We start from the raw sequence: 20,828 nt of genomic DNA on the forward strand, positions 1-20,828 counted from the left end.
ACAATCCTCAATGGCAACTGGCAGGACGGCATTGGCAATCCATGTGGATTTATGTTGACAGTATGTTTCTGTGTCGTAAAAAGACAATCCAGTCAACTCGGCACAATTAGACTTGTATTTCATTGTTACAACTTCATACAACCGTTTCCATGTCATAAAAGAACGCTGAAATTAAAACCTGCTGCTTCGCCTCTCCTAAAGCACCCAACAGGACTTATCACATAAAAACATCTGATTAATAGAACAACACTCTCAATGTACAAATCATTGTAGTTGATCTATGGACAATGGGGTGGGCTTAAGAATGCAATGTGTTCGTGTGGGTTAGGGTGCGTGTGTGTATGTATGTGTGTGTGTGTGTGTGTGTGTGTGTGTGTGCGTGTGTGTGTGTGAGTGAGTGTTCAGTTCAGTTGTTCAGTCCTGGATGACCATGTCTGCTCTCATGAGTGTGTGGTTAAACTCACAACATGGAGAACTGTAAACAGACTTATTTGAAACAACAACCGCGACTCTCCTGAAATCAGGGAGAGCAGACTCACCAGGAGGTATGACAACCCAAATAGAGGCACAGCAAGAAGGAGAACCCCAGGTTATCCCTGTGGACCACATTTTCAGACAATCTCCTTCAGGGCGTGTCTGAGGTGCCCTGGGGGGGATGCACACAGAGCCGGACTGGGATTGTCATTTAGACCTGAGAAAAAGACTGTGTTCTCGTTTGCTTCTGCAGCTAGAGTAGGTGACAGGGATTGAAGGGCCCTCTCGGACTGAGAGACCAGCTACCATCTCCATCTTCCATGAAGCACCCGGACATGACTGTTTCTCCATTTTCAAGAGGACACCAAATATGGAAACATCCCTTTCCCACATCGGTTTGTTTGAAGTTGGTCTGTTTGTAAAGAAAATGTGTATCTGACTGTAACGGGAGTCAGGTGGCTGAGTGGTTAGGGAATCAGGCTAGTAATCAGAAGGTCGCTGGTTCGATTAAATGATGTTGTGTCCTTGGGCAAGGCACTTTACCCTACTTGCCTCGGGGGAATGTCCCTGTACTTACTGTAAGTCGCTCTGGATAAGAGCGTCTGATAAATGACTAAATGTAATGAATGACTGCTTTTTATCCATCCACCAAGCCACAACTCCACCACTTGAGGACATGGGAGACATGACAGAAAAGGGGAACATGGGGAAACTTAACACCCCACGCTGTCACCCGGCATCCTTGTAATTCTTCCGTGACCTTTCTCACGGTGACCTAACTAACCTGTGCAGCCATAAGAAGGTCTGTCATTAAAGTCTGACCTTTTCCTCTAATTTAGCCCGTCTAGCAACTTACGTTGAAGCACCACACTCGATACCAGATTGTGCTCACCAAGCCTTCCCACCACATGCATACACACACACACCTGTTGTAGGGCATCTGCAGCGGGCTGAATATCCAACCGATCAGGGTCAGAGAGAGGTGACTGGGCCGGGGCCACAAAAAGCGCCAACATTGATCCGTATGGGTAATTCTCCATCGTTCAAGCGTATTCTCTCTCTGTAATCTGTCAGAGGCTGAAGTGGATGTTGCACAGGCGGCCATCCCGCATAATTCCGAGAGATTCCCTTGTAATTATGTGTCAATCAAGACCAAATGGAGACTCGTTCACTGCATTAATGGGAGCACCAGTAGACAGTGGACGGGTGGGCTCTGTGGCAGATACCTTCTAGTTTCTGCATGTTTCTGAAAGGTATATTTATGTCCTTCCACATCTTTAGTTGTGACCAGCTACATTCAGCTGTGAGGTTGACAGCCTGTACGGTAACAGATAGGCTTAGATGAGTGTTTTCAAAAGGGTGGCTGACAAAAAAAATAATCAGTTCATTCTAACAAGTTACAGTGCTCTCTGAATTGGTGTTGGTTGTCTGGTATTGTTCCGGGGAAGTTCACCTGACTGTTTTGTATATGTTCACATCTTATAGTACAAAGAGCTTTTACTATCAATGTAGGACGTACAAATGAACTTCCTTGTCTGAACAGTTTAAATTCAACTACATTAGATACAAATATTCAGATCCAGCAACATCTCTGAAAACTTGTACAAAAGATTCCTTAATGAGGCAGTGTTTAGCCTTGAAATTCAGGTGAAATGAGAAACTCCCCTTCAGGAGATCACGGCTAAATCACCCGACTAAAACCCTATTCAACCCACTGTGAGAGGAGCTTTCTCCATCACATTTGCACTATTGTCGAAAGATCCTCTTTGGCATCTTGGCTTCCCTCTAATACTCTGAGCCAGACTTTTCCTGGCTGCTGGAGAAAACACCTTAGAAGGGGAGAACGTGATCTGCTCTGTCTCATGAAGGAGAAAAGAAAACATAGTCCAAATATGAAAAGAACCTATATGTGCTCCGCAGCACTTTCATTCCTCCTCATTAATCATCCTCGTGATTTTTTTACTCTAAAAGGTGACACATTGTTTCAGTCACATATGTATATGGGTTGTCATTTGCTCCGTGTCAGCCTTTTCACTTTGTCAGTGGCTGTTGACATTCTTTGGGATGGCTTGTCTGCTTTGGCTGCCTGCAAGATTGAATGAATGCTTTAGGCTTGCAAACTCATGCCAGCGTCTGCCCCTTTGAATAATGCTTTTACCGTCCCCACACAGAGACCAAGGGAACGTCATCTCTCTGCATTTACGTCTGCTCAGGGGAGAGTTCCTTGCTTGTTCCCCACACACGTTAATCAAATGGTACAAACATTAAGGAGAGGAGAGCACTTTTGCTTTCGAGAGTTTGCCGCCAGTCAAGGTTTTTGGAGTTCAAAAATGTGAACAGGCGAATGAGGAAAGGCCGGGAGGATTAGGCTGAACAGAGGGATTTCCATCTTTATGTATGAGGTACTTAGATATGAGCATACACGTTCTTCATCGGATGGAAGGGCCTCTCTTTGAACAGGCTGCCCTGCGTACCTTTTCAAATAGAACGTTATTACATGGAACAAACGGGTCGCTTCGCAAGTCTGACCAAAACATAAGGCAAAACCTTCCATTAAGGTAAAATGAATGACCATGTGACTACATGGCCATACCTGTATTAACAATATTGTAGTTACATAGGAAGTGCTATATGTACACCTCATTTCAGTTTAGCACAACAAGTTATTACACAAGTGACACTTTGAATGGGGGAGGTTCTACTTTCCAGGGGTGCATGGATAGCATTGATCTTGTTTTGCTGGTCCAACCTTCAACTAATTAATGTACCCTTAATGCAAAGTGTTGCCAAACATACTTATTTCAGTATACTATGGTATCAGATTACCGGTCAATTTGACATCCCACCAGCCTGTACTATTGCTTTTAAACCTGCCATAGATCTATTTGTCCAACTAACCAAAGTCTTGACTAATAACAAACTTACCATCTCACATTCCATTTGAACCAACTGATGTTCTTTTGTTCTATTGATTATTTCACATGAAGAAACCAGATACGATCCTCCATATATCACCATGGCAACAACAGTCCATAAAAGGAGAAGCCATTATAAGACTATTATTTATATGTCTAAAGCTTTTACCTTTTCTGGATTAAAAAATAAAATAAAAACAAGACTTTGTAAATACAAAAAGATAAATACTATCCATAAACGTATGAATGAATTATACAAGAAGCTTGCAGGAGTATTGCAATTGACAAATCTACCTCAACCTACCACGACTACACCACAATGGTAACAATTAAAGACAAATATATCCGACGCTGTTGCAGTGTCAGTTTCCTAAACAGTGTGACGATAATCGCCTCTTTAGGCAATGTACAACATGGATCGGTGCACAAAGCCTTTTGTATCAATCTGAGGGCGTCTACGGAAGGTTATTTCGCCTGCTGCCTGTGGAGGAGGAAGGAGGGGGTAGCCCCAGACAGAGGAACGGCCCCAGGTCAGGAGGCAAAGACCCAGGATGGGCTTGTGTGCCAATCTCCAAGGATGCAGCAGGTCCCAACCCTGCCAGGTATACTGAGCCAGCTTAGACGCCGTCCCCGCTGCTAATGGTAGACGCAGCACCCGTGAAAGAGCTCAGGGCAGCTCAGAGAGGAGAAACATCACAGACATCATGGGTAACTGAGCTGGGATCTAACCACGCTCTGTGGTGAACCAGAAGGTAGGTGTGTTCAGCAGGGGCAAAGTGAATCCATTTCATTTGATTTCTTTTTACATGAGATGTATGAGAGTTCGTTCTGCACAGCACAAGAATGTTTGGTTCTATTGAGAGTTGTGGAAGTCGACTTTCCATTGGTTGGTACAGGTATGTGTGGTTGAAAAGGCCTTTGAGAGGGACGGGCAGACACAGCTGGAGAGAGACCTTTCGTGACTGCTTCCCATTACATCTGAAGGGGAAGGCTGACAACAGAGGTTGATCATAGAGGTTGGGTGTCCTCTTCTACTGTAACAGTAGCCACAAACAATGTCAACAGGCTATCACTGCTGTTTATTTACACACTTGGGTGAAATGTGTTTCTTCGAATCTCTCGGACTTCTCCAGAAGTCAACATGAACATAAAAAGCAAAGGCATGGAACTAAGTATTTTTTTATCTCACGTCGGGCGATGCAGATGCAAGTGCAATCAGTTTGAAAACACAGCATGTTGGACAGCTAGATGTTCGGTTTTGGTACCAGAAACCCACACCAATACATTCAATGTGTTAACTTCAAAGTTGGGAACATATTCTATATTCAGCTCTGCTCAGAACCTTCTGGGGAGCCTCCCAGCAAGTGGTGGCATGTGCTCCCAGCTTCCTCCAGGCACAGGTCAGGAGAAACACTAGACACATAGCATGAGTGAGGAGGCAGACTGCTGTGATGGGAGAATTCCCCATTTGATTTGTGGCCAAGCCTCTTCAGCCAATACGACAGGGATGTCATGGGACGTTGACATCCGTCTATATTGGGTGAGCGCTGCTCTCTCCCGTCATGTTTGTCTCTGGTGTGTGTGACAGATGGATCCGCCACCCTGGGTGTCAGCACCCCTGTTTGGGTGCTGTCCGCCAGCCAGCCAGCGGGCGAGGCGTGCGAGCCCCAGCCTCAGCTCCAAGCTGGCTGGGAAATGATGCTGTCAGCTCCGCGTTTGATAAGTGTTGCCGCTAACAACGTGCTTTTCCTCCTATCCCTCCCCTCCTCCCTCCGTCCTTTATGTCGCTCTTCTCTAATCCTGCTCCACCCCACCCGTCGCCGCCATGCGTGGCACCACTAGCCCCCCTCTCTTCCCTCGTCTAGACCATCCTTACATTTCCTATTTCTCTCCCTCTGATGTCACCTCCACTCACGCAGCCCCCATCCCACCCTCCAGTCCTCGCTGCCCTCCATCCCAGCTAGTTACCATGGTTTCAGCTGTTGGCCAGAACAACCAGCTGATGCGTTATGGGAGGGGCAGTCCGGTGGGTGGTCGTGGTTTTGTCAGAACGTGCAGCCACCATCTCAGCAACCAGGACACTCTGCTGGTCAGCAGACATGGACACACATTGTGATGCTCAGAGCATTCTTCAGTTCAGACGCTGAGGTGTCTTCCTGCCCCTCTCCTGTGTCTTCCACAACCCCCCGAGATGAGGGTTTCTGGCAGCACTAAAGCATCCAGTCCAAAGAAATAAAAAAGCTTTCTTTACTTCAAGAATATGCATTTTCACAGAGAGAGAAACGGAGAGAGAGACAGACAGAGAAAGGCAAAAAAGGAGAGAGAAAGACAGGGAGAGATGGAGAGAGAGAAGAAGAAAGACAGAAAAACAGGGCACACGCGCTTTGTGATTGCCAGCTTTATACTTCCAAGTCACTCATGGGAAAGAATGTCATGCATCTTTAATAAGATGGCTTCAGAGCAGGAGGAACAGGGAGATAATTGTAAAAGGTGAGGATGTAATCTGCCATGTTGCACCCCCCGACAGAATACAAAAGAACGAGACCTTTATCTTCTTGACTTGGGTAGCTGGGGTGTGCCATGCACGGTCCGCTGGGAAGATGAATGACTGGAACTGAGGCGATTTGATGGTCAGGCCCATGAGTGATGTGTTATGTCGCGCTCTCTTCTTTTCTGATTTCCAGTTTACTAAACCATTAATGCTCCCGCTGAGCCTCCCTCTGTTGCCACACCATTCATTATCTCTTTGTGCTCCCTCTCTTCTCCTCAGTGAATGTTCTAGATCAGTCACATTCAAGTTGAGGTTAGTCTCAGGTAATGGCATCAGCAAGGAAATATTATTGTGAGATTGGAAAGGAGCCTTTTATATTTGCTGTTATTTGTTATTTAAATTATTTGATTCGATACTCATGTTTACATACCCTGCACACACATATTAAGATCTCTTTTTACAGTACAAATCTCGCCACGTCCATTTTAAACTAGTATGAACAGATATCTACAACTGTTCCTTTATTGGATCCAATACAGAGAGAAAAAACATTTCAGCTCTCCAACAGTCAACCTGTATGCACGATAAACTAGTCTTTCCCATCCCCGAGACTCACCCTCATCCTCTCCATCCATCTCTCTCACTTGAAGCTAATTGCAAGTACATCGCAACTATCATGAAAAGGGGGACTGGCCCTTTAAATCCTCCCCCTGTTATAATTCCTGGAGCGAGCAGCTGGCCATAAAAAAGAGCGAGAAAGAAGAAGAAAAGCACAGACTAGCCATCTAAAACACAAACACATTGACAGAGGCACATGTCCACTGACATACTGCCCACTCCTGCTCACACAAGTAAGGGAAGAGGCTATTCTGGATCTGTACAGCCTTGTGGACTTGGTGGGAGGGGAGGAGAAGTTTCTCCAAAGACAAGCTTGGATCACTCTGCAAGACGATGCCTTCCTCTTGCTTAGTCTCCCAAGCAGCTCAGTGGATTTGGTAATTCCTCATATTATTTATTTCAGCAAGTTTTTTCAGAGGGACTGAGAGAGACTGATCCAGAGAATGCTCCCACAGGTTATAAGGATTCTATATGTCTTGTCTTTTTGCTTTTTCCAAGGAGGCTTTATCAGGTAAGACACACTTGATTGTTTATTCATTCTCTCTCTCTGTTGGATTGCGAGGTGGATGGAAGACAAACGTTACATTTCCTTTCTGTCCCTTTTGTGGTGACACTGAGGTTGGCCACATTTTGATGAAGATTTTCTGTGTACTTCTGGTCTTTAAGTAAAACTTTAAATCTCACAGCATGTGAACACGCTGAAATGTCAACTCGAAAAGCAAAATACCTCTTTAGAAGCTTAAATGTCACAAAAAAATTCAAAAGCTAATATATTACCCCCAGAAACCAGAAATGCCTTAAAGACACACAGTCACAGACAAGGATACTTCTTGAAGGTACTGACCTACACCTCCTCCTCCATGTGTAAACTCAATCCAAACTTTTTGTAATACCTCTACAGATAATTGAACATTTATCTGCTGAAGTCTCACTTCACCAGTGAATAACTGTTTTAGATAAACGCACAGAAAAGGAATCTGCACTGACCTGAACTACCTGTGGAGCTGCGATACAGTTCTTTGCGAACGGACACAGTTGTTTATTGTGCATGACTGCCATGCGTTTAGCTCTAAATTAATGATTGTGTGAAAAAGTCCAGTGCACCCGCCCGTGTTTATGCTGTGTGTCTGGAGTGACAGACACAACAGTCACACCTCTCCTCGCTCACCCTCCGCTGCCCATCTGCCCCACCTTCTCCGCTTCCCCCCTCTCTAAATGTCTCGCTTCTCTCTCCCTCCTTTCTTTCTTGCTGGGTTTCGCCATATCTTCTTCCTCACTGCCTTCTGCCTCTCTCACTCTTTCTCTCTGTATGTCTCTCTCTCTCTCTCTCTGAATGTCTCACCCCTTTTCCTCCATCTTTCTCTCTGCATCTCTCTCTGAATGTCTCCCCCGTTACTCTCTCTCCATAGTTTTGCAGTGAACGCTTTCCCTATTTCATGCCCTGTCAACCCCAGGTGTGAGCAGAAAGGGAATTAAGATCTGCATAATCCCAGAGCCTCCACTGTGTGAACCCGGGGTGGAGAGAGCAGCGCTTAGCCTGAGGAGCACTGAGGGGACAGGACCTCCTCAGAGAAATCAGCAGAGAAGGGGGGTTGAGAAAGAGAGAGAGAGGTAGACGGAGGGTGATGGGAGAGAGTGAAAGCGACAGAGACACAGAGAAAGACAGGTGGGAGAGAGAGAGAGAGAGAGAGAGAGAGAGAGAGAGAGAGAGAGAGAGAGAGAGAGAGAGAGAGAGAGAGAGAGAGAGAGAGAGAGAGAGAGAGAGAGAGAGAGAGAGAGAGAGAGAGAGAGAGAATGAATAAGAGTGAGAGTGAGAGCAATGACTAAGAGAGATAAAGGGTTTTGGGAAAGAGGGCAAGGGAGATAGTGGGAGAGAAAAGAGGAAATGGGGCAGAGGTGTAGGATAAAAGAGAGGGCAGAAGGAGGGGAGAAAGGGAGGAAGAGGACACCTCGAGAAAAGGAAAGACAGAAAGGTGGTTTAGAGTATAGAAAAACATGACATACTATGCATAGAGAGGGTGAAAAAGAAGAAAGGAGCACTTAAAGAATGTAGTGGGAATGGGAGCAATATAAACAGAAATTAAGACAGATTTGTGGGGGCAGGAAGCCATAACCCTTCCAGACATGGGGGCAGAGAACTGTGGAGGGCCAACATGGTCACTTAGGGACTGACAACCCAGGACAACTAGACAGCAGGGTTCAGTAAACCATTTGTGATATAATCGCGAGGATGGGCACATTAACAATGTGTGTGCGTGTGTATCTGCATATTTAAGCATGCATATGGCTCAAGTCTGAAAATGTCAAGTAACTATGAATGGCAGCTGAATCATTCAAAAATGTGACTTTCTTAACAAAAAAGACCCTTGTCTAGGAAGAAGATGGATTGACTAGACTGATACATTTTATTAACACGTTGAAATCTTCTGTATCTGACTCCATTTCAAATTACATGGGAAACATTGAGATCATTCAAAAACAGAGACAGACACACAGATAGAGGAGCGAGACATACACAGATGGAGAAAGCACACTGTACCTCAGATTGTCACCAGAAGATCATTGCAGTCATCATATTGCCTAATCTGACAGCAAGAAAAAGAAAGAAAGAAAAGACAGACAGAGAGAGTAGTAGGGAAAGAGAGAGAAAGGGACAGAGAGACAGAGAGACAGAGAGACAGAGAGAAAGAAAGAAAGAGGGTGGGTGGGTGTTTCCCACTCAACTCTGTTCAATCACATCACATGGCTCAACAAGAGAAGGTGGAAAACGAGAGAGGACATTCATTAAATATGTACTGTACAAACACAAAATGGGGGTAAGGGGGTGATTCAACTGGATGTTGAATAGTCAACATTCCAGGCCAACTTCTAAAATGGGTCAGTATCTGAATTATGTAGAGTCACAAAGGTAACTTGGTCCAGTGAGAAAAAGTAAAGCTGTGGACATGTCAGAAGGAAAGGACGCTCCTGGTTCAGCAGTCATCCTTTGTCTTGCCCTTCACACAGAACACTTGCTTTGCATAGGTGGGTTTATTTTGAATTCGGGTCAGAGAACTCAAGACCAAGTTTGTCAGCCGCATATTCAAATGTCCTTTTCCGTGGCCATAGAGAACTTGACAGCTTAACTAGTCAGGTAACCTAGTTAGGTATTTCCTTCCTTCTTCGTTGAACATGCAACACAAAAACCTTCATTCAAAGTGACTTCAAAAGAACGGTCTGAAAATGAACATCGTAGACTAACCTTTTGTAAATACTTTAATTAAATTCTGATGGCTAGTCTCACTGGAATGTAAGAATCCTTTACAAAATGTTACTCGAGGCAAAAATACAAAGAACAAACATTTTTTGGAGCAACTCTGTCTTCAGTTTCCCTGAATCACAGAGCTGCTACAAAGAGAAAACTGCGTACCAGTAGGTCACATAAAAATGCAAAAACAACATTGTCTGGCTTATCAATAATTAAACGTACGATGTGGTTTGAATTTGGTCTGTCACAGACACCCGGGACACATCATCTTTCCCTTTCTTTTCAAACCCCTTGAAAGTCCACTTCACTTCCCTGAAACAGAATGGAACAATGAAGAAATACTGGGGTAGAGAAGGAAAGAAAGCCCATTTGTAATGCTCACACGTTACTTAGTTTGTTAGTTAGTTCAATATTTTCATGAGAAAAGGTTTTAAGCACAGAGGAACAGGCGATTGTCCCACACCAGGCTCACACAAGACAAGGCACACCAAACGGTACCAAATTACCACTGAACTAAATAGAAAAATAAATCCCATTTCAACATTTTAGCAGACTCTACACAGCAATGAATTAGCAATGTATGTTCATAAAATGAGACAGTCTATCATAATGAATATTCAATGTTCATCCTTGGAATACTGTGTTGTCTAAGACTGTTTGCCATTGGCTTATCTGAGTTCAATAACCAACTGTAGAGCCAGACAAAATCACTCCAGACTAATTTTGTACAAAACAAACTGACTTGCTTCTCCCTTCTATCAATATTTGTCTGTTTGCCTCAGTGCCTTTCAGCAAACAGTTGGGGGTTAAACAATGAATCGGGCAAACACACTTGGCCTAAGTTTATGCCGACAACAACACAAAAGTGGACCGCAACAAGGTTGTGACACAGATACTTCCTGTGCTTCAGTGGGGATATATGGTGCGGAGTTGACAGTTTACTGATGGTCTCTCCGGAGAGAGCCAGTGTGTTCATGGCAGGGTTGACACCTTGGGCTGAGGAGATGTGACAGATGACTCTCTGCCTATTTCACCCGTTGCCGTGCATGACCTTTCCCTGTCTTGACGAGATGAAATGTGCATAACAAGCTCTTTTGCCACATATGAAGACTGAGCAAAACCCTGAGTGCTGCGGAAGTACTGAGATGTCAAGGTGCTGATAGGACTCCTTTTCAGGAAGTGATTTCAATTAACACCAAAGGTTCACGGTGCCAAATGTATCACTTCCCTCTGTCGCAAACATCACAATGCAAAAAGTACAAAAACTCAGGTATCCTACTGATTTTCACACTGTTCTTCACCACTGTGCTTCACCTGTGAGAGAGGTGTGAATGTTTATTCTGGAGTGTTGTCATCAGGTTCTGTTCATGCTTGCAGGGTGTAATTTCCACACTTCTGGCTGAAAACCATGAATCACTGACTCATAAGAACATTTATGCACATGCAAAGAAATTCCCCTCAACACCCTGCTTCCTACTAGACTGCGCTGTCCACTGTGGATGCCAGCTGTCTCACTCACAGAGCGGACAGAGCGCGGCTGTTTAAAGATGTTGGAATCAAACACGGGTTCAGAGCTTGCCTGGGTGGGCTGGCCTCAGGAACTCCCCTGGAAAAAACACAAGGAATCCCGAAGGTGCCGGAAAGCATTTAGCCCATTTGTGTTCATGTACGTGGTCTGAAGGGCTGTAGAAGGAACCAGGGTGGAATGTGGTGCTGTCCAAAAGGCTTAAGCTTTCCTCGTTGGAGAGGCATACAGTACAAGGTGAAACATTCTTAAAGAAACCCCAGGCCTGAGATCCATTTTTATAACGTTCAACCTGTCAACATTGAGACTGTCTCTGTCTTGTCTTCATACTAACACGGCCGACACTGTCACATACAACATGGACTACAATCCTTCTAAATATTTAACATGTGAAGTACAGTATGTGAGCTCAGCTTCTCTTTCTAGAGTGGTGAGACTGCATGGACTTCAATAATGTTAACCAGTGATGCTCACATATGCATTTATTTGCATAGTCTATGCATGAACCCATAGGTATAGAGGGTTTTCACCAATGTCACGTTCTGGGCAGTAACCCGGATGCGCGGCCATTGTGGAAGCACTCGGTGTAAAAACCTGAACGGAGTGCAGAGCGCTTTGGATACTTGAATCTAGCCATATCTAAACCACCGAAAAGCTCATCAAAATGCGTTCAAGATGCAAAGGCATATAGGGAAGGACTTGGATCACAGGAAAAGGCGCAATATTTCGAGAAATTACGATTTATTGGCAGTGCAGATCTTTACGAGTTAGCTCCCTCTTGTTGGATCCGTGAGGACCCTGTGATTCTTCCTTCAGTTGCATATCCCGATATAGTCAACTACCTGGTGTTCTCGCCGAGCCCATACACAGCGGAAGACCTTAAATCCTACAAAGGTTTGGAGGCCTATAACCAGATGGTGTGTGGATGTGTGAGGGAGACGCAGTACCAAGTTATTAACGACCGTTGTGTTGTGAAGGCCAAACTAAGTAATGCAATAACGTCTTTAACCAACCTAACCTTAACTGTATGATATCATTGCGATACTCAAGGTGTAGCCAAGTGACTCTCAATCGTGTTTTTTCCCTCGTAGATCTTGGTTGAGCTTTGCCAACCACAAGCGCCTCCTTTCCTTTGATAATCTCTGGCATTCCTCTCCCTGGTTTTTAATAACTTTTGGAAGTCGGTAATATTCCAAATGTTTGACTTGATCTGTCCTATTAGTACAACCTGAAACACGGCAATAATTAACCATTTAATCGCGAGTTAACTATGACATTAATGCGATTAATCGCTATTAAATATTTTAATCGTTTGACAGCACTAGTTTAAAACAAAGACTTGGCTGCCTGCCCTAATGAACATCAAGGGCCAAGGCAGACCACAGCTCTTTGTCACCCTTGACGATGGAAATGGCCACTTACTGACTGAAACCGCACTCCAGGGTTCACTGCTGTTGGTCATTATATTCTCTGCAATTAGGAACATGAGGTGAGCCCATTCCAAAGCTTTTCATCTTGTCATTACATTACACAGAACATGTTCATTAGACGCAAGCAGGGTTGAGACAGCCTTACAAAGACAAACCCAGTGAACCCCACATTAAAAGAGTCAAATCGAAGTACTTATTTGTCAGAGTAGTTTTGATTTGCAGTACCATCAATAATGCATGTGTGGTGTGTAATTACTATACTAAAATGGAATTCATCATATCATGTGACTTGGTTGTTGCTGATGAAATATATGAGGCTATCATGGAACTGTAATAGAATTTCACTTCCAGATTCTAATTCAAAAATAAGAATTTTCAATAATCTTTGGTTTGGTTCAAATACATTGAATGTATTTCAGAAATGGAACTGTGGATTGATAATCTTGTGTGAAAAGGAAAGGGACTGGGAAGATTGAATCTTTTGATTAAAGAGAAGGTTCTTCAGACTGGGTGAATCTCACAGAGAGATGAGTGGGAGATGGAGCTCTACTGTCAGTCAATGAAATTTGGAATAAATGAGATGTCAGTAGGCCAAGTTCAGTTTAACCCAGCACTGGCCGGGAATTCAGACTGTTGCAAGCGGTTGACAACGTGTAATCCAATTCTTTATTGTTGCTCTATGCCTACTGATAGTTTGCAGTGAATTTAATATAAGTGAATCAGTTTGACAACACAAACACAATTTCCTCAATTTCATCATCACAGATCTAGTCTGAGGCGACACACAAAGCCACTTCAAGGTCACTGACATTAAGACAGACAGCCAAAGAAGCGTGGGCTGAAGCAACAAAAAACAAAACAAGTCTCCTCAAAACGGTTTCTTTCTCTTCACCTCCAAACCTCCAACCTCTAACGCTCCCTCCTCTCCCAGCCTATGTCACGCATCACTAGTGAAGCAGTCTTAAGAGAGAGGGGAGGGGAGGGGGGAGGGGGTGTGTAGCGAGGTTGGGATTACAACTGTGCTCGTCAGATAGCAACGGCGGGGCATGAGGGACGCTCCTCTCCGGCAGCATGAAATGAGAGCGAGCCGCACAGACGCCACGCGGGGCCCCGTGTAATTCCTCCGCACGCCAGATAAATCAAGGCACCCCTTGTCTTTCGTCCGCTGCCGGAGGAGCAAATTAAATCCAACGGCACTAATCACAGCCCTGCCGCTTGCCGAGTCTGAGACTCGGTACGCTGACCTCGCTTGTGCTACTAACACCAAGCAAACGCACACTGCCTGGCCACTCAATGTTTATGCTATTGACATTCTGCTTCCTCCATTACACCAGCAAGAACCAATGAGGATTCCGATCATTTGTTTCCATGGCAATCGGACATCATTGATTGGCTGGGAAACCGGTGTCCATAACGGGGTATCCATTATGTTTCTTTGCCGATGGTGTGTGACCCATTAGCTAAGGTGATTCTCTCCACAGAACAACTGAGGGGAGGATGCTCTCTCAAGGGTAAACATCTCTGTCCAGCTGGGCCACTCTGACCTCAGGTCCAGTGCCAGACACTCTGCGCCACTCCACCATTAGTGAGATTGACAAGATGTCCTTGCGTGGGCTGTGTGAAAACTTGCAATGTCGGCTATGTTATTACCGCGCCATGCTCTTAGCATTAGCGCAAACAAGCTTCTATCCCCAACTCATGATGTCGATTGTATCTGAATTCATGACTGGGCCGCCCTCAGAAACCTGTCCACCCTCGGATGGAGGAGCTGACGACATTAGGCATGCGTGGCCATGCTGCCGCCATGTTTATCTGAGTTGCACACACAGGGCCCAGACTCTACTAACCATCCATTACTCTGCTGGGGACTCATCTCTTTATCTACCCCAGCAGACGCAGATTGGGCCCCCAACAGCCGTCCTTGTTCTCTCTTCTCACCTTGATTGCTGACCACCGAGACTCTAGCCATTAGTCTGTCTGTCCGCACAAGACTTCAGCATGGGGCACCGAGGTCATGCAGGTCGGCCCCTGAGCTCCCACAGGCAGGGGGATGTTTGTCTTTCAATAATGGGGAGGTGCAGTCAATAAACACGTCTCAGATAGGACCTGACTGAACACAGTGGGGCCTTTTTTGCCTCCACTTCCCCTTGAGATTCCGGCACAGAATGAATTTGTCTCAGAGATTAAGGTGATTTACCTTGCTATGTCTCTAAAATGGGCTGGACACACAACAATCGAAGACTGAATCTGGGAAGGGCAATCATGTTTCTGTGTCAGACTCAAACTTCTGCTCCTTCAGAACGTGGTAGGTAGGAGACAAGGACACTCATACTCAACATACGCTCTGTGTAACTGGATTAGTTTGTTCTCCCTTTACTTCTCTTGTCTTTAACAAGCTGAAGCGGGACCATACCCACATTTCTTTGTTCTCAACACGGAATCAAGCTTGGCTTGCAATTCCACAAAGCGTGTCCAATACAGTTACTTCATACTGGTGCCAAGTTGCAGAAAGGCTCTTAAGACAAAACAGGTCTGGGTCTCTGAAATACAGAAAAAATGGGCCAGACACAAGCTGTCTTACAAGGAAAAGATGACTAGACTTCACTGGTTGTGAAAACCACATGCTTGTATGTAGGGTTCAGACAATTACTCAATACAGAGAATTAAACTACAAAACACCCTTGCCTTGAAAAGAACCCTAGCAGAACCTAAGATATTATAGCATGGCTGTTCCATCATGAATATGCATCATTACTCCTCCTGCTTCCCCCTGCTTCATCAGCAAAGAGGAAATAACAAAGACAATATCATTTTTCTCTCAGCCGGCGCTTCTGCGTGAGTTGCATCGGTGGCCATTCCAATTAGTCGTAGAGTTTCAGGAAGCTGTCTGTGAGTCTGTGGGTGGAGAAGTGTGCCGGGAGTATGAATCTCTCCTCCTATCAGGCTGAAATGAGCACGGAGACCTCAGATGACTGGCACAGAGAGAGACGAGCGAATTGTTAGTGTCATTGGAACAGGGCTGGGTGGTGTTGAAGAGAGGAACAGTAAGGGGGGGGGGGGAGGGGATAAAGGATGCAACATGTTTGACTCCTACTTGAGCAGCTACGGCAATTCAAGATTCCAAGAGGAAAAACAAGCTCGTTACCACCAGTGGTTGTTTGACGCAGGATTTATATCTTAATAGAACTGGCTCTTTAATAATGAATGGCTTTGGCTGCTGATGCAACATTCTCTTTAGGATGAGCAGCTCAGCGGTTCCATGGTGAGCCAATGAGAGACCATCCATCCAGCGGCATCCTGGTGGAGAGGAGTACACTTTCCTCACGGCGATCCTCACCGAGGATGAGCGAGTGAGGAAAACTTCTATGATTTATAGTGTCAGGAATAACTTTTTCCCCCATAGATGATGGTGGTTAAGTAGAGATTTAATAAGCTTTAGCAACTTCATTTAGGGAATCGAACGTGCTTGATAAGCCATGTGTATTATTATCATCCGGGATTAAGATCTTGAAATGACAACAATATGACTTCCCTCTATGCATGCACATGTCCAAATCACTCCCAATCTTGGGGAGTGTGAGGATTAAAAGTTCCCAGGCTGATTGTATTATCTTCCTGTGCATGTCTAGAACTTTAAACAGGGAAAATGTCTGCCGGGGTTAGTTCTGGGTTAGATGAGCAGCATTGACTCACACGGATGAAGGGAGGGAGAGGCAGTTCACTGAGCTTAGTTAGCTGGCCTCTCCTGCCTCCTTCACGGGTGTAATTCAGAAGAGCCTGCAGGCATGGAACCATGGTGTCTTTGGTATGTCCCCCTCCACTGCCACCATCCCTCCCTTACTGCGGCTGGCAGTTCCACTGAAAGAAGCAAACCATGGGCCATGCCTTGGGCTGCTCCTGGTCTCGCTGTCATGTCCAAAATGGGAGGTCAGAGAGAGTGCACTGAAGCAGAGGAAGGGTAGGGGTGGATGAGTTGGGTGAGAGAGAGAGATAGAGAGAAGAGAGGTCTATTTCTGACAGTCTGTCTTTCTATAATTTGCCTCATCCCCATTGGCAGCCATGGTCCTGTTATCTAGAGGAGAGCGTCAGAGCCTCCCAGCTCTGTCCACATTGGTTTAAGCCATAGGTGGACAGTAATCGGGACCAAGTGAAGGCCGCTTGACTCACCCTCCAAGGAGGTCGGCAGGCCCCAGCTCTGCTCACTATCAGTAGACCCTGTCCCTGGAGGGAGACAGGCAAGGGGGCCAGCTCACCTCGCTTTCCCCTGAGAAGCAGGCCTGAATGGATAACTAGGGTGACTCAGTGGGGCAGCGAGTGGGCAGCGATAACAAAGAGGAGCCTGAGACGCTAAAAGAAGCTTGTGTTATCAGGCTACGTGATTAATACTGAGAATGATGGGAGCTGACACCTGCATACATATTCATCCTGGCCCAGGTAGCGGATGGAAGACATTAATCAGTACGCTCAAGCAGACTACATCTTCTAATTATACTTTACTGTATATAAACACTGAGTCCTTAGGGATTTCACACAGAGAGATTTACTGGTGGGATTCAACACCGGGGTGGTGCCTGTCAGCGGGAGAGAGAAACATGTGCACATATTGATGCACACACACACACACACACACACTTGTACACACACACACGCATTTACACAAGCTCACGCTTCATTATGTCACACACAATTACCGTCCTGGTTCAGTCTCATTGAAAATCCAATCTTATTCAACTCATCACTGCATTTCATTACCTTGACTAGATCAAGAGTACACAGAATAGTGAACGCCCTGCTTTGATCAGTCACATTAGACTCAATCTAGAATATACCTTCATAGGGTGTATCAAGGTTAAAGAAAGCAGGGCAGGAATATCCACTTCATTGGCTTGGGTGTGTACAAGAACATGTTGACCAAGTGGAAGCATGTTAAGATCCAAAATGTCTGTTCATTCTTTGTTTATTACTACAACTACAAGCCTCTGGATGTGTAAAAAGCTGATTGTGATGCAGTAAAATCTATAAATTATTGCTGGTATAAGCATCACAAGTAGTATGACGCACTGCAACATACACCTGGGACTGATGTAAAGGTCTACTCCACGGTGCTTCAGTAGTCCAACCAGGTCCTGAACAGACACATCAAAGCTCTCTCTCACGGCCAGCTCAATCCTTCTCTGTATCAGTGATGCTGCCAGCGCTGTTTCTTTGAGACTGACAAGAGGCAATCGGCCCCTGATATCAGATCTGAGGCATGGGTGAGACTTATTGCATACAGAGAAGACAGACAGCGAGGGCTGGATCGTGTCTCTGCTAGGGCCCCTTCACCTCTCAGGTTCATAGTCAATGTTCGCATTGGCCAGCATCCATTTATCCATTCCGTGGTTTGTGCTATGGTCACGCTAGCAGTTTGACTGTTGTGGGGTGGTGGGTTTTCATACCTCTGGATGGTCATTGCAAGCTGAAGGATGTGTGTTATCAGAGCAACTTTGATCCCGCTGTTATTAAAAGATGCACGGTCAAGTTAAGTTGATGATATTTGCATTAAGGAATCTCTATCAAAAGAATCTTTCATTGAAAATGAGAGGGCGGTAGTAGTAGCGGCAGCCTTTTTAACCCTTCTCATTCTCTGAATTGGTAAAAATTGAATTCAATGCGAGCAAACAACCAACGAGATCCTTCACAAAAACATAAGTGGTTACATGAGTCTACAGTAGCCAGTTCAGCTCTCAGCACAAAATCTGACGACAGATCTTCCAATTAAGAGTAAGGGAAATTAAAGTGATAGAGCTTCGCTCAACGCCTAACATTCAGGCATCCAGCTGATAGCACTATCAAATCACGACAGTGCACATTTTGGCATGAAATAGGAATAGGAAGATGTAGCCACAGTCTTCGGAGAAGAGTAGTGTAGATCAGCGGAAGACAGACCCTGGAAAGCCTGAGGTGGTGGTGGGAGTTCAAACAGGGAAACACAGGGCACCATCTAAGACATAAATCGAGTATCAAAGTGCAGCCTATTGTGTCCCTGTCAGCAACTCTGCACGAGCATGAAAACATCATTTCTGTTGGGTCTCTAGAGATGTCAAGCCTCACTCCCACCAGATTAAAGATTGCATTACAAATTAGAACGCATGAACAACGATGCAGAGTGGGAAGCAGCGATTGACTTTGTGGGTTAGTGTGGATTAGTCTCAATCATTAAACCCCAGGGCCTGCAATCCCAGTACTAAACACACAACGTTTCCATGAAGCTCATTTTGCCATCAGCTTTGGCTCACACGCTAAACAAATTGTTTACACAAAAAAACAAACCATTATAAATACTGTGGTGGAAAACATAGTATTTTAAGGGGGTGGGGGAATCGCTCAGTAATCAAATCATAAAGTAATGTGTTTGTGGCATTTAAATAAGGTAGAATTAAACTCAGCTATGCTGGAAGGTCAGTTCACTCGCATGACTCTTAGCGGTCTGTCAATTGAACCCATGTACAGTTCAGCAGGTCACCTTACTATATATCTTATTTTCATCTTACTTCTCTGCCAGTGTTGGTCTACCTTATCTGAAGAACAATGAGTCTCTAGACAAAACAAGAAGCACGAATAGTACATGCAGTAAAATGTTTAATAGCTTGTCAATGCACCTTTTTTGACATGAATCTCCTTTACGCCGTGGTCACGATCTTACCAAAGCCTGATTGATCCTCCCAGAAAGATGTCTGGCCTTTCCAGTTGGCTGTGGTGTGTGTGTCTACTCTATGCCCTCAAAGAATAGACTTGACCTATACTTGTGACCCATGTCCATTTGTCACCATGTTCCTCGGCAGGGTCATTTGTCCTGCTGGGAGTGATGTCACAGGGTTCTAGTGGGGGTTGCTGGGAGTTGGAGGCAGTGACCGTGCGGTACCATGCTTTACATCAGTCCATCCATGTCGCCCGACACAGACGCTTGACCCTAACGGAGTGGCTAAGACCACATCACTGAAGATAAATGTGCTCTGGTAAATTGCAGTGTGCTCTCAATTCCATTTTCCAATGATGCTATTGATCAAAAGAGAACAGGGGTGTCCTTAGGCCACTCCCCCGTCACACAGGCGTTCGTGGTGGCTCACCACTACACTGTGGCATGACGGAAAGGTCACCACGTGTCCTTACATCACAGAACATTACACGTCAATTTGTTTGCCACAAAGTTCAGTGAAGATGTACCGTGAAACAAGACCGGTGACCGGTAAAATGACTGAATTTCCTCAGCATACTATGAATTGATATTATGTCTGTTTAATAAATGGACTGCAATCTACACTAGTTAAACATAACTCTATCCGCTAAAGAGGTCTTATTCGTTTTACTTTTTAGCAGTTGATCGCTATTCAAAAGCTAATTGCTATTCAAAAGCCCAGAGGGAAGTGATAAATACTAGAAGGCCGAGTGTATCAGAGAGTGGGTGGAGAGGGTGGACTATGTCTGGGGACAAGACAGAAAGCTTTGGTGGATGTAAAGGACAATTTCACAGGTGGGAAACCAGAAAGGCGTGTTTCTACAGGCTGAGAGACCTGTTTAGCTCCGTCTCACATTATGCTAATGGTCCTAAAAACCTGGAATATTCACGCATGGGTGTCTGACAACTGTGATTTCCCCCATGCTCTCAGGATCCAGAGCACAGCCCAGACACATTCCCAGTTGATATGCTCTCTGATCACTGGCTCCTTAATGAAAAGCAATTAGCAGCATATGTTTGCAATTCACTGGCAGAATATGTGCTCCATCTAATTGAAACTAATCGACTTCGGTAAATTCTACGCCGAGGCGCTGCTCAGATGGGGAATATGAAATATGAGCCCAACTCCATTGACTAAAATGTCCCTGCCTTTGTCTGCCAGAATCACTGTTTGAGTAAGTAGTTAGAAACCTACATCAAGGTACGCCTTCAGGCAAGAATATGAAAATCTGTCCACTCACAGTGTCCGCAGTCGCTTTGAGATATGTGAAATAAGATGGAAGGAGAAGTGCTCATAATAGACTCCTATGGGTCCAATAATAACTATGAAAGGAGAGAAGAATATACATCCGTGCCCTCAGGTCTGACCTCACCACCTCCCTACGGTTCACTCATGCTCATATATACAGC

General features: G+C 45.0%; 1 protein-coding gene across 2 annotated transcripts in view; it reads left to right on the forward strand.

Moving 5' to 3' along the window:
• Positions 1-6,941: 6,941 nt before the first annotated feature.
• The window catches only part of glra4a (glycine receptor, alpha 4a), a 28,129-nt gene continuing 14,242 nt past the window's right edge, over positions 6,942-20,828 (forward strand). For both annotated transcript variants that reach the window (XM_084699086.1, XM_084699087.1), the window contains exon 1: positions 6,942-7,009. In XM_084699086.1, the coding sequence (XP_084555212.1) occupies positions 6,942-7,009 (68 nt within the window). The remainder of the gene's footprint in view (positions 7,010-20,828) is intronic.

Source organism: Hypomesus nipponensis, chromosome 1 (assembly GCF_054491055.1).
Source record: "Hypomesus nipponensis isolate SF chromosome 1, ASM5449105v1, whole genome shotgun sequence".
Lineage (NCBI taxonomy): Eukaryota > Metazoa > Chordata > Actinopteri > Osmeriformes > Osmeridae > Hypomesus > Hypomesus nipponensis.